The following is a 16,177-nucleotide window of genomic DNA, read 5'->3' on the forward strand; positions in this document are numbered from 1 at the left end:
TCGCCATGAGAAATTATATATATTTTAATACTATTATTTATTTTTATTTTGTCATACGAAATAATGACTCCCACGCCTCTCGACGTAACATTAATCCATTGATCGATCAATGGTACTCGAGTGAGGATGAATGAATGACGTCACTGCATAGTGTACGCCCGTGTACTATACTATATACTACGTTATAGATAATTGGGCTTTCTTTCGTCTGATATTTGCTTGAATAGAATAGTCACAAGTTGGTAGCGATGTGAAACGGACGCGGCCTTTCGCTCGCGCGGTAACCGCGAATTTGGGTCATTCCCTCCCTTTCTTACGAGGCAGGTTTGACAGTGACATAATATGCATGTTATTGATGTAATCAGCTGTGTTTACAGTCACGTGAGTTGAAGATACATCGCGTTAGGCGGTTGATGTTTTGGTAAATACTTAATATGTATAGTACTATGACACGAGTGTCGCAAGCACTGAAATTGTACTAATACTAGTTGAATTGTTAATTGTTAAGCGAAGACATTTCTAGCGAACAATATATATTACGGCACCATTTCTATTATAATAATAATAAAATGTCTTTTATGTCAGATACGTTACATTTAAATATATTTATGTTGCTATCTAATTATTTCTAAATCTATGTACCCTTTTTTGGCAAAGGCCTCAATCCCGCTATTTCTGTCTGCACTGTGGCACTCTCAGCCATGTATTTGCTGTTTTCTTATTTTAGTCTATCTACCTTCATAATTATCTTCCTCTTTTGTGTACACTAGTTTAATAATTTGATAACATATATACCTACTGCAATTTGCATGTTGTTTTGATAACTTAAATGTTCTTAATGCAGCAACAATATTCGGTATTTCTTGGCCACCTGTTTAGTAATGAATAATACATAATGCAATGTGACCACACTCCACCTTTGGCCTACTTTACATACAGACAGAAGGGTCACCCTCATAAATTACAGGCAAATGAACCCATTCATAAAACCCCTGAGGAACAGTCGCGCTCATTTACTAAAGAAAACCAAGACGTGTTCTGTAATCATTGCATTGTATTTGAGCTCTTCCAAGTACACTTTTTATATTACAATTATTCAAATTATATTCAACAACTCTTTTTCAACCGTAAGGTCATCAAATTGTATGTATATGACCTGATCTGGCTGCATTATGAAATTGTACGTTGTATCAGAAACTCGTGTATGAAAACCAAGACGTGTATTGTAAGCATTGCATTGTAATTGAGCTCTTCCAGGTAAATGTATCTTTTTATACGACAATTATTCAAATTGTATTCAAGAACACTTTTTCAAACATACTAAAGGTCATTAAATTATTTATGTGTATATGACCTGATCTTGTTGCATTATGAAATTGTACGTTGTATCGTGTATAAAAGGCTTCCTAAAAATGTTGTCTTTGAGTGACCTCTAAATTCTGGATTTACGTTCATATACCGTCCGCCTGGCTCCTATGATAAAAGTTACAGCGATGTTATGTCTTTAAAGTAACTAAGAAACCCATTCAAGGGTCAGGTAAGGAGTTGCAGCGCCGTCACAATCAAGAAGAACAAGAGTCTAACTCAACTAATTGAAGGTATATTAGGGCGATGAAATACCTTTTAATTTCCAATTATATATTTGCTTATCTATTTTCTATTAATACAGTAACTTAATACAATAGAAAACTTATTAATACAAAATTTAAACTAAGAACATTGTATTACAAATACAAAACAAGAAACATAAAACCTTAACCTTTTTATAACAAATTATAAATAATCTAATCCAGTTCAATTATAAATAATCTAATTCAATTCAGCCAGTGTATAACTTAGTAATCGGTATCACATATATAGTATTCATGGTGCAAAAGACGCGCGTAAATAATCCCCAAGTGAATTTGTTCGGCACTGCTACAATTCTCTCCAACATTTCCGCATTGCATAAGGACCTAAGAAATATAGTGTAATAGCAGTGTCCCACCGTATCTCTAGTTAGATACATAAGTTAGATACATAACCGGATAGCTGGATACACTTCATATAACTTTATGTACATATTTCAATCTAAACTTAAGTTATTATAGCTATCTATTCCTCCAAAACAGTCTAGGAGACTTCAAATTTATTATAAACCTTTCTTACAATCAAGTATTTTTTCAATACCTTTAACCTTGTCGTTTAATTACGTCTATGAATCTGTCTATTGATTTGATTGTTATTCGTTCGATTCATGCCTCGTAGTCTTTTATATCAAATAATATTCGCATATAAGAAAGAGTTATGAATAGCGTTATCAGTCGCTTGCAAGGCATCACCTGTGATACTTGAAAATTTAGGTAAGTTTTATAATTTAGTTGTAATCGGCGTGTAATCTTTGACATTTGTGTTTAATTTTGTTTTATTAAAAATATTTAAAACTAATGTCGGGACTACTTTTAGTGTTGCTACTACAATTTCAACACAAAACTAACTTAAGGAACTCAGAGTATTATTAGTAACTGTAGCCAATAAAACGCTTTTTTTGACGTGTACTTAATTCGGTTGTTAACAAATTCTTTAATTTCTAAGTTGTTTCGTTTTTTTTATAGAACAGGGGCAAAATAAATGTAATTGTGATTATAATTTTTTAAAGGAACATAATTTAAACTGCGATTCTTAATAATAATAGAGAATTTTGATCTAGTTTATATTACAATTTCATACTTCTACATTGTTATAAATTCTGGACTAAAGGTTGACTAAAGAACCATGGTAACTATTTTCTATCCTATAAAAAATATAGACAAACCAATTTAATCATGGATACACTACCTTCTTTTCTTTCCCCGAAGTAAGTGTTTATACTGTGATTTAAAAAAAGTTGAAAACTTTAATTACATTTAGATAATTATGTAGGTACATTGTACAACTAATGTCTAAATACTTTGTTACCCCTGTCGATACAAAAAATCACGGAAGCTAGTTAGTTCATTTTCGCATTATTGCAAATGTGACGTCTTATTAATCTCAGCTTAAGACTATCATAATATAACAATTTTATCAGCTGCCGGACTTCGTACCAATGTTTTTCATAACAATTTCTTGAAATTAATGAGTAGTTCATATGTGAGTAAAGTCCACACTTATAAGATGCGGTAAATTTTATAGGTATTAGTCATTAACACCGATATTTATATTTCAGTGGGTCATTTAGAACAGTAACGATTATATACGTTGCTAGCTACCTGAAGATAAAATATGACATTAAATTATGTTTAGTAACTTTAATTTAAAAATAATGTTTCTTATCAACGATAAATTAAAACAAAAATGTGTTTCTGAACTTATCTAACTGGGTCACAATTGTTATAACTTAACCACACGTTTTTACTCTGTCTTTCATGAGAGAATTTTAAAGTATTCCATTCTCATAGACTAAATTCACAAAATAGACTTCTTTTTAACTTTCTTAACTGCCAGTAGAATTATAATAAAAAAATAGTGAAAAAGTTTAGACAATCTGAAATGCCGTGTTATTCTGTGCACAACTTGAAAAAGGAACTTACACTTGACTGTGATTGGTTAATTGTGTCTGTTCACAAAGGTGTATTATTACTGTGGATAATACAGTATATATATGTATTATCCATTAAAAAATATCAATATGTATTTCTATGGAAAAAATCTCTCATCAAGTAGATGTATTTGTGCCACCCAACGTATCTAGCCCTCCTAACTATCCCCCTCAGGGTATTGTAATATCACAATTGAATGTGAATTTTGTTCACAAAATAATGTATATTCGTGGATATAAAAAGAAGCACGTAGGACATAGATACTATATTTGGTAGGAACTATTGCCATAAAATAATACTTGTGTAAGACGAAAATTCTAGATCCGCCCTTGCCCTTGTTTCAACTCGCGATAAATCAAGTGTGATAATTGAAAAATTAAAAGCCGTAATAGATGTGATAAGATAAAGTATTATTGAAAAACTAAAGTCCTGTGAACTAGTTCTGTCCATGACACAAACGACTGGCCGGCATCCAAAATTTCACATCATCTAGTACCCGAGCCAAGTGTGGAAATAAAGTGATTGTCAATTCTTATTCAAGTATTCTTTCGTTGTATTCTAATTATTTATTATTTAAGAGAAATTTTTAATCTATGGTAGCTCATTTATTAATTTACATTCGGTTTTAAAAATTGAATATGGAAGTATTTTACATAATAAAAGATAGATACAAGGAATTAAAAAAAGAATTAATAAATCTAGCCAGTATCTTCGGAACCTTGCCTAAAGGGACTCCTTTTAGTAATATAATTATTACATTTTAAGGTTAGTTATTAGGTATATTAGAATTAACTACAAATATATTTGTTATTGGTTTAATGTATTGAAATGAATAAATTTATAAAATAATATAACTTTTAAGAAATTAAAATTATACTTATTGATTTTTGATGCTCAAGTGTCCAAATATTCAATCTAACATATAATATACCATCAAATCAAATCTGAATTACGTGTATGTGTTTCAGTCAACTACTCCACCAGTTCGACACATTTAGCAGTAAGCCGAAGCTGAACTGGCTTCTAAAAATTTCGCTTGATTGTGTAGACTATTCTATTATTTTAAATTATTGAACCGCAAGTAAGTATTTAAAAATCAATGTAAAATATATCATTAATTTCATGTTATACATAATTGATATAATACATATAAATATATCTAATAACTAACCTTAAAATTTAATTATTAAAAAATATTATTAAAAGGAGTCCGTTAAGGCAAGGTTCCGAAGATACTGGCAGCGTTCCCCCTTTGAATAGCTAGACTAATTCTTTGTCCGAGGTGGCTGCCAGCTCTTCGTTCTCCTGTGATGTCGACTAACCTTTTTGATAATTCCCTATCTAGATAGATATATACAAGGGTCTCGACACCGAATGGGACAAAATCATATTCAGAGCCTAGACCCCTGTATTTGCAGACTTTAATTACATCACAAACTTAAAGAGTTTGCTAATACTATTAAAACAATGAATGAATGTAGCGTTTACTGACTATGTAAATGTAATAGCAGTGTGTGTGGGGCTTTATCGTGCGAAGATCGCAATCATCGAAAAACATTGTAAGGAAAGCGGCATGTCGTAATCTGAAAATCGACGACATGTGTCAGAAGGCTGATGACTTGTCTTATATAATACAAATGATCAAAGAGACGGATGCAATCTGAGGCCAAGACCGATTAAGAGTTGTAGCGCCACTGGAATACTATTATTTCATATACAAATATTATTATCAAATATATTTACAGTTACTGTTGACATGCACTATATATAAATTATTTTATTTTAATTTTTTTTTTATTTTTATAGAACAGGGGGCAAACGGGCAGGAGGCTCACCTGATGTTAAGTGATACCGCCGCCCATGGACACTCTCAATGCCAGAGGGCGAGTGCGTTGCCGGCTAACGTTAATTTCTTCTTACTTATTCATTAATGAAACATTTAACTATTATAGTAGGTATATTTCTGTTATATTAATACATATTTTAATTATGTTATAGATACGATAACTAAATCAGTCAATCGTTCATCAGTGTTTACGATGAGATGAGTATTTTAAGACTTGAATATAGCTAAGACGTAATGACCGTGTTACCCTGTAGGTAGTAAATTAAATAAATGTGGAGTCATTGAATTTATGTGAAGGTTGTATAAATTATCATCTTCGCTGAAAACGTTTCGTGTAATGAAAATTTACATAACATATTTTAAAACTATGTAAGTCTAGGTTGTGTGACGAATTATTCTACTCTGTATTGACTTTGCACACTAGTACGACGTGCTTTTGTTTGATTGAATTTAAGTATGAGAGTTGTTTTTGTACCGATATTAGCTGTTGTGAATAAGAATTCTTCCTAATTTAAAAGCTCAGGATAGATAAGCAGAAATGTGTAAATGTTGTTTAATAAAGGATGTATTATAATGTTGAACATTTATCCGCTATATGATAAAGTGTAGCTCCAATAAATCTATACTTATCGCTTGACGTCATACCAAAGCTCTATTCAAGGGATAATTTTTTCAACCGTATATGTGATATTAATAATAGTACGGACAATAATTTTACTATCCCATGGATAAATGTTAATACACAGACAAAATCAAATGTCCATGAAAATAATTAGTTTTCTAATTAGAAATAAACTAATGTATTATCATTTGTATATCAAATCACAAACTCTTCTTGAGTGCTGTCAAATACGTCAAACTACATATAGAAACAACATCTAAGTTTGGTTTATGTATGTTGTTTATACGCTTATTTCATTTCAATATTACAACAAGCTTTAATGTTTCCTGACTCCCTCAATTTTTACGATTTTATTAATGATTTAAGGAATATTTAAATCCAAAAATCAGACGACAAAATTTGCATGAACTTAAATGATACATTCAAAACATAAAACGTTATTCACTTTTTACAGACCTAGTTGGCATATCTTGAATTTCGTCTCGATGACATAACAATGTTATACATAATTCAACATTAGTTAAAAGTTGTAAGGTTCCTGGATCATCGGGGTGCTTTAAATAAAAGAGGATTTTATTTTTACACTTTATTAACCACTTGGGAACAACAATAGAATATAAGCGGAATAATGAAATGTTAAAAGCTATGTAACGAATGAATGCAATGTAACAGTTGAAGAGAGTACCTACGTCTATCTATACTTGGGGCGTAATTCCGACGAATTAGGAAATGGCCATGCTTATAAAACTAAGAAAACCTGAGTGAGGAAATTGTACAGCCATTGCTTGTGATATATCGCAGTCGCAGCCAACTAGCTTAATTAGCCGTTCAATTAACAGCCTAGCAGTTTAACTTGTAGCCTGAAAGATGTTAAGCCAGTTGATTGAGACACCTAGGCAAAATACTTGGATCGATGACGTTTCATTACTTGCCCTCCTGTTGACTATAAATTTTAATTTAATTTCACTTTATGCCACTCTCAAACTCGACGAAACTCTTTAATCTCTTGACGTCGGCTAATTTAGCTTGTTGTCTGCGACATAAACATACAGCTTCCTAAATCATAAAAGTGAATAGAAAACGATCAATATAATATTTTAGGCATATTAACATTTATTTTTGTTAGAGTTCGTACATTGTTTATTCGAAGGATGTTCTATTTAACGCCAATGATATATGATATCGACGGATGAACTTAATTGACACGAACATTTTAGCAATTTTAATAGTCGGAATATTCATAGCTTTTCAGTCGAATAGATCATTCTAGCTTTGCCGAGGAAGCAGTAGTATAAAAACGAAACAGTGTATTGAAATATTGTGCTAATACCCTAGTGCTATGCTCAGCTTAAAACAGAAGTGACAAAATAAATAAAAAAATAAATCTTGAGTCTTCACCCCTCAAGAACCGCGGACTACTTTAAATGTGTCGGCTATCAATGACCACGATTTAAAACTTTTTTTATAATTTTATTGTTTAATGTAAAAATACTTTTTTAATACTATACAATATAGCAGTTTTTTAGTGACATACATTTTTTACCATTCTATTCTGACCTATTCTTCACTCTCTTCTCTTCTTCTTTTCTTCGATCTCTGTCTTCAGCTAAAGTTTTTTATAGAATAGTAATCGTCAAGTTTATGCTTATGGGTTATGCTTTCAATAACTCATGATTAGTCTCCTAAAGATCATCTAAACCGACCTTCGTACCTTCAAGACTTTTCAAACGAATCGCTCGAGACGTTTGACATTAAAACCTTGATTGTTTTCAGATATTATGGCCATAGAGTGTAAAAGATAATAATGCCGGTCCTTCGTAATGCTGATCACCCTGCCTCAAACAAAACGGATTCCATTGCTGCTCGCTACTTTGTTGCGGTTCTGGGATCATGGGCAGCTGAAGCAGGTGAATGATACCATCTTAAATTAAAAACGTAATTAAATGCTTATACCCAAAGCAGCGTTAACTTTGTGTTTGATTTGTTTAACATATTAAGACCTCTATTCTCGGATCCGAGTAGAGAGGGGCCATAGTAGCGGTGCCGCCCACTCGGATTATTTTTTAAACCATTGCCATCCCTAGCCTACATATTCGGCACCCTGTATACTGTATACTGACTACTCGGATCCGAAAAATGTGTTTATTTATTTATTGGGAAACCAAACAGAGACATCCTTAATAAAAAAGGTTGTTATTTTAATGACCATAAATTGTTATTGTAATGTATATTGTATACATTCGTACTTATTTTCAAACATTCATATTTACTAAATCAAAATTCGCCATAAAAAGTTCGGTTTCCGGCTATTACTTTCTATGTATTGTTTAAGCATTCATTGTGTCTAATTGTGATTCAGTATGAGGTTGCCTATTTTGTTCTAACTTGTCGTGTCATGTGACCTGTGCATCTTCAATTTAGTTTCATTGTTACGCATTGCTTTTCATTTCCTTAACCATATTATCAATAGGCGTGTGGTATTGAACTTTTAACCCGTACATTGTATTTTATTTTGATTATGTATTTTTATGCATGTCACGTTGGTACTCATGAACAATGTATTTATAATATTTTTTTAAAATAAATTTAACTTTTTTTTTCAGCAACTTATCCATTCGATTTAACTAAAACAAGACTTCAAATACAATCTGAAGTGGCTGCAACAAAACACGGTTATAAGGTAAATTACTATTACTAAGCCATTTCTAACTCTAAAAATATGTATGTTAATTAGCAGAAATAAGAAAAAGGCTTTTTAAGATAAACAGAGTAAGAACATACAAATATTGATAGAATTAGAATATAGAATATATAAGTATTATAAACGTGGCAGAATATGTGGTTATTAAAAGGTCATTTATCAAATGATATCAAAGATGGATGACATTCGTTTTTAATCGATTTTTACATTGACACACGAACCAGAAGTGATAGGTGGTGTTACTGCGTATGATACGAAGTTTTATACTTAGATATCGAATAGCACACTACATTTACTTTTTTATTAAGCATTCAGTGCAGTAAGGAGTAGGTGGTGCCTACCACCGTTGATAGTCAGGGCGGCGAAAATCGTCGTATAGCATGGTATAGTAATTTGTATGTAGGATGACGTTGCGGCACCGCTCCGCTCATTTACCGCATCGTGTGGCGGCGCTCTTAGTCTGATCGATTCTTGCATGACTTTTTTATTATACTGACACGCAACAGCCGAACCAGCGCATATTATTCTACCGAGGGAAGGGAGCATGGATAAAGCTTCCGGATATCCAGAACCGCAGAGTATCTTTAATGTTGCATCTGTTAACTACATGTTTATAAACAAGTAGCGACAATGCATATCCAAGTGGCACTAAAGATCTGGTCTCTTCATTTTTATTTTGTGCCTAATACATGCCGAATTCGTAGATAGAATACACTATTTCACGGCTGCCATATTTTTATTATTTATGATTTTCATTTTTTTAAATTAAATGATATATATTAGTTTGGTAATTGTCTGAGCTCGTATTGTGTAAGTATGCACGAAAAGTAGCTTATCATAGGATTGTTGATTTGAAAAGTTTTTTAGCATTGCTTACTTCATAAATCTTCCGTTCTTAAACGTCTCTGTTAAGTAGGTGACGATTAATTTAACGGGCGATAAAAGCATTTTGCAAACTAAATTTATTTTTAGAAATTCTTCCTGCTTAGTTTATTTTATAATTCTTCTATTCTTATTTCTTGCACGTTTCTGTATTATAAGTAAGTAACGAGTTTAACGTGGGATAAATGCATTTTAGTTAATTTATTGCAGTTAGAAAATCATGGCATGATAAAAACAGCAGTTGGGATAGCAAAGCAAGAGGGAGTTCTGAAGTTATGGACCGGTCTGATGCCGATGTTTCAGCGACACGCAATATACTCTGGGAGTAGACTGATCTTCTATGAATACTTCAGAAGCTATTTTAAGGATGAAAAGGGAAAAGTATCGCTTGGGGCAGCGTCTGTGGGTGAGACTTCGTTTTATGAAAATAAATTATAATAAAAATAGCTATTCAAAAGCTCATTTTAATAAGCAATAGGAGTTATTTCAGTGTCAAACAGTAAAATATTATTAATCAAAAAATAATAATGTAGTTAAGGTTGGTGTTGTCGGTAAAAACAAGTGTACACAATTTTTTTTTAAATCTTAGTGTATATTAAATCTTATATTTCAACACTTAGGTCATATTGGTTTTTCAAATTGCACATAAATGCAAATGCCATAACATTTCTACACTTAAGACACATAGGCTGATCTTGTTTTGAAATAGACAATGTTATAAATGCAGTATAGTACACACATAAGGTTAGAAACGAGTCTCACTCCCGTTTGTCAAGTCTCGTTTCCTAAAACCAACATTTCGGTTTAGAATATATAAAATAAAAGATTAGATATGAAATTTGTCCGCCCCAATAGAAAAACCATACCTAAAAGTATAATATACAGTTTCAAAAGGATTTCGTCACTATAATTTATCAATATCAGATAACATGTAGTCTTCGAGGTCGTTGCCACCACTTGCCAAGGCTGAAGTGGGCGCTGTGTAGAGCGGTTCCCCTTTTGATTGCTTCTTTTCTATGGCTTCAAATGAAATTGTAGTTTAATGACATTTCAAGTAAATTATTTACACTTTTCGCGATATTTTTTTTTCGGTCTTAGATTAATTTTGGTAAAAATATAAAGTTTAGAATTTATTTAGGGATAAAAATTAATAATATTTAAATTACGCTAAATTATATACGGGACTGAATAGCGAGTTTTATTTCGGAGAATTTTGTCTATGCCCAGAAGGCTTATATTGCGTATATACATATTTCACTATCGCAATATCATTTTCTGTAGCTTTCTATATGTGTAATATTGTATTCAGAAATTCCAGAGATAACAACACAAACATTACTAAAAATATTACTCCTAAATCAATAAATGTAATACTGCCTGCCAAAAAGCTATTCTCAAAAGGACCCAACTTATAAATTTATTTAAGTGTTCTTTTTTATATACACAATATATAAATAATTTTATATGCGAATGTTTTTAACACTGCCGATCATAAAAATCTGGTTCGAACTAGTCTTATCCGAATGTTCATTATATACTACAATCATTCAGAAAAATATTAAGTTTTTTAGGTCAAATGTAACTAATATTTTTATTGGCTCGAAGTTCAGGCGGGCTGGCGGCTGGGTCCCTGGCGCAACTCATCGCATCTCCAACCGATCTGGTGAAAGTTCAGATGCAGGCGGAAGGTAGGAGACTGCTGCAAGGGAAGGCGGCACGGTTCTCCAACTGTCGCCAAGTTTACGTGATGCTATATGCTCAAGGGGGTCTTAAGGGGTTTTGGAGAGGTATGTTAACTTGTGGGTCAGATATTGACTTCTAATATAGTACAATTTGGTTGTTCCGGCATAGTACTATGTTTATTACTAGGGCTCCTTTTTTTAATCCGAGTTGGAAATTTATATCGAAAATCGAATAAGGCCCGAACCCAATAATTAATCCACAAGATTGTGGACTGAGACCGTGACAGTCGATTGATCTCCTGCATCCCCATAACCACACCCTACGAAGACAATCCATTTTTGGCGACGCATAGAATGCATCATCTCATATTTGGTAATATGGCCCTGGATAAATATAGGGTATATTTCGGAGGCAGGAGATCTACTATACTATACGTATACTACCCACAAATATTGATTTAAAACAGTATGCAGTAAAAATAAACAGTCCATTGGTGCACAGACAGCAAACACATATTGACTAACGTTTTTACGATATTTCAATTCTGAATGCTTATGCCTAGCTAAATAAAAATGTCTTTGATATTTTGTGTTAAAATAATTATTGAATATAATAACAATAATAATAATAGCCTTTTATTCAGATCAATTAGGTACATGGATTTGTTAAGTTAACATTAAATTACCAAACCTTTTCCATTCCTTTCTTTCTTCAGCCACTCTGTTCCATGTGACTCCTGCCACTTGTCTAACATCATCGTCCCACCTTTTCTGTGGTCGGCCTCTTTTCCGTTCGCCTTCCCTTGGGTGAATAACAAATGTTTAAATGTTTTCAGGTGCCGTACCAAACGTCCAGAGAGCTGCTTTAGTGAACATGGGTGATTTGGCTGCGTATGACTTTACAAAACAGTACCTCATTCGGGAGTTCGGACTTGCTGACTCCCCATTGGTGCATGGCGCAGCTGCATTCACCGCTGGTTTTGTTGCTGCAGTCATGGGTACACCGGCTGATGTGATGAAGACCCGACTTATGAACCAGCCCGTGGGTCCAGATGGAAGGTATATAATCGTTTATTGAACTAGTGGATCTCATTAATTATATTTTGACCTAAAATTCCACTTAATCTCAATTAGCATACTCAGACTCGTCCGTTAAATAATAATTAAATAAGTGAATTGTGTAATTGTACAATTACAATAAATATTTCTTTATCACTAAGCGTTTAAACAGTGTATGTTTAATATATAATAACGTACATATCGATTGACCTTTACCTAGAAAGTAAATAATTCAAAAGGGCAAAGTCGCTATACGATTGAAAGCGATGTTCTTTGTAGGCACATGACAAATACATTAACCTATGTTTATTTTAAACTAACGTTTATAATTATTTATCATGCAAAATACGAATTTGCTATACAAAGTTCAGTAGATGGTTAGGATAGGTTTTTTAGACCTATTTACTATTTTTAGTAAAGAATACGTAGGAATCAAGCCAGTTGAACTCAATTCTTTACTTTATACATTAGACCATTACAATGAAGGTTTTCTGGTCGAGTAATATGTCGAAAACCAATTAAATCTAAACTTATATCATAATACACACAAAACTATCGGCATGGGTTGGAACTTTAAAGTACTAAATTTATAGGTCGCTGAGAGTAGAAATTTATCGAGTAATATATATTCACAAAAGTGATTAAATGTAATTGCTTCAGTTTAAATTCGCGGTAGTTTTCTTTAAATATTTATCTAAAATTATATAAAACTAGCAATGTGCCGCGGTTTCACCTTAGATACTGATCTCGTGGTAGTAGAAAGTCTACTAATATAATATAAAGCTTTCTAATAGGGAAAGAATTTTTGAAATCGTTACGGTATATTTTATGTGAAAACATTACAAACACATACAAATGTTTATAATATTAGTATAAATATATATATTTCTTTGTCATGTTTATTTTAAAGTTTATACCACCAAATATTAAACTGTATAGATATAGTAAAAATTGTGACCAAAATCATTCATTTATCTATTTTATTGAACTAATACTTGCCATTACATTTAATAATATAATTATAATTTATACAAAAATACGAAATCAATTAATGTAAACTATACCTAAATATAAAACAAGTATTGAAGTAAATATAAAAATTAAAAAACATACATTAAGTAAGGAATATGATATTGCTGTAATGGAATAACCGCTGTATATATGTATATAAGTAATAACCGGCAAACCTATAATTGTTATAAAAATTGGTACTGAACTGTACTCAATTGGCGTGACGTAAGTAATTAAAATTATACGTCAATATTCAATGGAGCTTTCTATAATTTGTGAGATAAATATCTTATACAATATAAGGACAACCGATAAATGCTTACGGAAATGCGTCATTAATTAAAAATATCGTATTTTTATCTCAAAGACGCACTCTATTTATATGTATATAGAACAGTTTATCCTAATTCACCAACGCAAACCTTAACTAGTTTATACCACTTATGATACAACATGTACAAAATAACAAAATTTCTGGATATATTCAGAAAATTAGCCGAGTTGTAAAAATTATTACAATTCCATCGACTTATTTTATTTGAAAATCCTAATTTCCAACAGCCGCTCATGTGAATTACAAAAAAAATACTTATGTGAAAATATGTATATAAATTTTAGTCAGACTAGCGGCGCATTTGATTAAACTAGGTACAATTTTACCCACAGTAATTCAAAGGCAATTAGGTACGAGTCAAAAACGAGTTTTAGCGCGACTCGCTTCTAAATTGTCTTTAGTTTTTAGTTAATCTTGTCCTAATTCTAAAGTTTATCTGTATGTCTAGTAAATTATTATTTACTTGAAAAGAAAAACGACTTTTCGACTAAATAAGAACTCTCATAGTCGTATTTTGTATTCATGTATTGTTGAATAATAGAGGCACTAAAATCAAGAAATGCGTCAGACACGGAATCAATGCAAGTCTAAGTAGGTAAGTAGCAAACGAGGTCAAATATCGGGGTCAAAGTCGACACGCGCATTCAATGTAATACCTTTCCCTTTCGTTTCAAATACTCCAGAGGTTATAAAATAATTAGGCGAATAGTGAAATCTACATTTATTAAAAAATAATGTTCATGATTTTTTCGCAAAAATTGTAAAAAAAATGTTATTTTACGCACTACATTTATTGCAAATAAAAACTAGTATAGAGTTTCAAAGTCCATTTCGCGTTCCCTCTGTAAATGCAGTAGAAACTGCATTAAATTTTATATTAGTCGCTTTACAACCGGTTCGTTTAGCGTTAGACCTATCGGTTACTTAAGAGCAGTCTATAACCAAAATTACTCTTCGTAGATTTGATTTGATCTAAGTTTTGATAAAGCATAAGCTAAGTTTAAGATAAACAACAAATATGTATTATGTATTGCTCCCTCACTACGCTTTCAATCATGGCGGGTATTTTGGAATCAAAAATTAATTTACACATTAGTTTCGCCAAGAGCTCTTACTAGCGATTTTATGAAATATTTTATTTTGCGAATTATTGCAATAAAAAGCATTTAGCGTTTAACTTAACACTATTCATTAAAAAAAGATTGAATAAAATTTTAAATCAAACCGCGTAGTATATTTAAAATGGTACCTGTATATTTTATTTGCCGCTTTTGTCAATAAATAGACAAAAGAAATCAACTGCTTCATAATAAAAATAATAGACGAAAAATACTCGTTTTTTAAATGTATACTAAATAAACACACAAGCAACACACAGACAGTGCCATTATTATCGAAATATTTTTTTTAAAAACGGGTTAGTAGTTACAGAGATTATTCTTATAAACAAATATAAAAATATGGCTCTGAAAAATACAAATAAATACAGTTAGGTCCAGGAGTAGGTTTGCATATGCCATGCTGACTTTGGTATGGGGCTACTCTTTCCACTTGGATAATCTGGTACTCGTAAACCACACATTTTTTTAAATTTTAATTTTATCTAATTGTATTGCATATACTACGCTCCGTTCAAAGTGCCCTTGAGTTTGTTCTGTAGTTGCGCGATTGTTGCGCCGCGGTGATTACGTTTATCAGTAAAGCGGGCGGAGGGAGGGGGGGTGAAATCATTAAATTTTGCTAGATTTAGGCCCGCTCTTTAGATACTTAAGACTCCGACTAAATTTATGTAAATCTATCAATAGAAAAACTTTATGAATGGAAATAATTGTATTGAAAATAATTTAATCAGATATAATATATCCTACTATATAATAAAACTTTATATAAATCCTATAATTTATTAGAACAAAATTCGAAAAATTATTATAGAAATATTTAGCGGCAATTTTTATTTTCCTGTTTTGATTTGCACTTTCTACGGGTGTATCTTTCTATAAGCGACTCACAAATGCAATTGGGATTTCAAATATGGAACGTAAGTAAACGTTTTTGTTCCAGGGGGACCCTTTACCGTGGCATGATCGATTGTCTGCAGCAGTCGGTCCGGAACGAGGGCATATTGTCGCTATACAAAGGGTTCTTGCCTCTATGGATGCGGCTAGGGCCTTGGGCGCTTATCAACTGGATCGCTTTTGAAAACATCATGCTTGCTATTGGGGGACATACTTTTTAACATTTTTTAATTGATTTTATTCTTGTGTTCAGTTCCGTTTGTGTGAATGCTGGTTTTATTTATTCTTTGCTATATTTTATCGGGGTTTAAGTGGGAGTTTTAAAGATATTTAGTTAATTACGTTAATGCTGCTGAGCAAGAATTTTGGAATGATATAAACGAATTTTGGCATGAATTTAGATATTTAAGAACGAATAGTGACTTAGAAATTGTACGAATTGACGTCATAGATTTTTCTCGTTGA

General features: G+C 32.0%; 1 protein-coding gene across 5 annotated transcripts; it reads left to right on the forward strand.

Annotated features, from left to right (window-relative positions):
• Positions 1–207: 207 nt before the first annotated feature.
• Positions 208–16,177, forward strand: LOC110992793 (mitochondrial uncoupling protein 4). Of its 5 annotated transcripts, none has more exons than XM_022258758.2 (7): positions 208–320; positions 7,802–7,935; positions 8,632–8,708; positions 9,822–10,017; positions 11,222–11,398; positions 12,130–12,352; positions 15,759–16,177. In XM_022258758.2, the coding sequence occupies exons 2-7, from the start codon at positions 7,833–7,835 to the stop codon at positions 15,931–15,933; spliced, it is 951 nt and encodes a 316-aa protein (XP_022114450.2). In that variant the 5' UTR covers positions 208–320; positions 7,802–7,832; the 3' UTR covers positions 15,934–16,177. The 5 variants fall into 5 exon arrangements, with proteins under 5 accessions (XP_022114450.2, XP_022114447.2, XP_022114448.2 ...); XM_022258755.2 differs by having other exon boundaries at positions 227–421; XM_022258756.2 differs by having other exon boundaries at positions 228–381.

Source organism: Pieris rapae, chromosome 15 (genome assembly GCF_905147795.1).
Source record: "Pieris rapae chromosome 15, ilPieRapa1.1, whole genome shotgun sequence".
NCBI classification, from domain to species: Eukaryota; Metazoa; Arthropoda; class Insecta; order Lepidoptera; family Pieridae; genus Pieris; species Pieris rapae.

Bases quoted from the DNA above. Each gene is read 5' to 3' on its own strand.
- LOC110992793 (XM_022258758.2), top strand. From the start codon at position 7,833: ATGCCGGTCCTTCGTAATGCTGATCACCCTGCCTCAAACAAAACGGAT. The intron at 8,709-9,821 runs GTAAATTACTAT...AATTTATTGCAG, and splicing joins CAACAAAACACGGTTATAAG to TTAGAAAATCATGGCATGAT. The intron at 10,018-11,221 runs GTGAGACTTCGT...CTCGAAGTTCAG, and splicing joins GCTTGGGGCAGCGTCTGTGG to GCGGGCTGGCGGCTGGGTCC.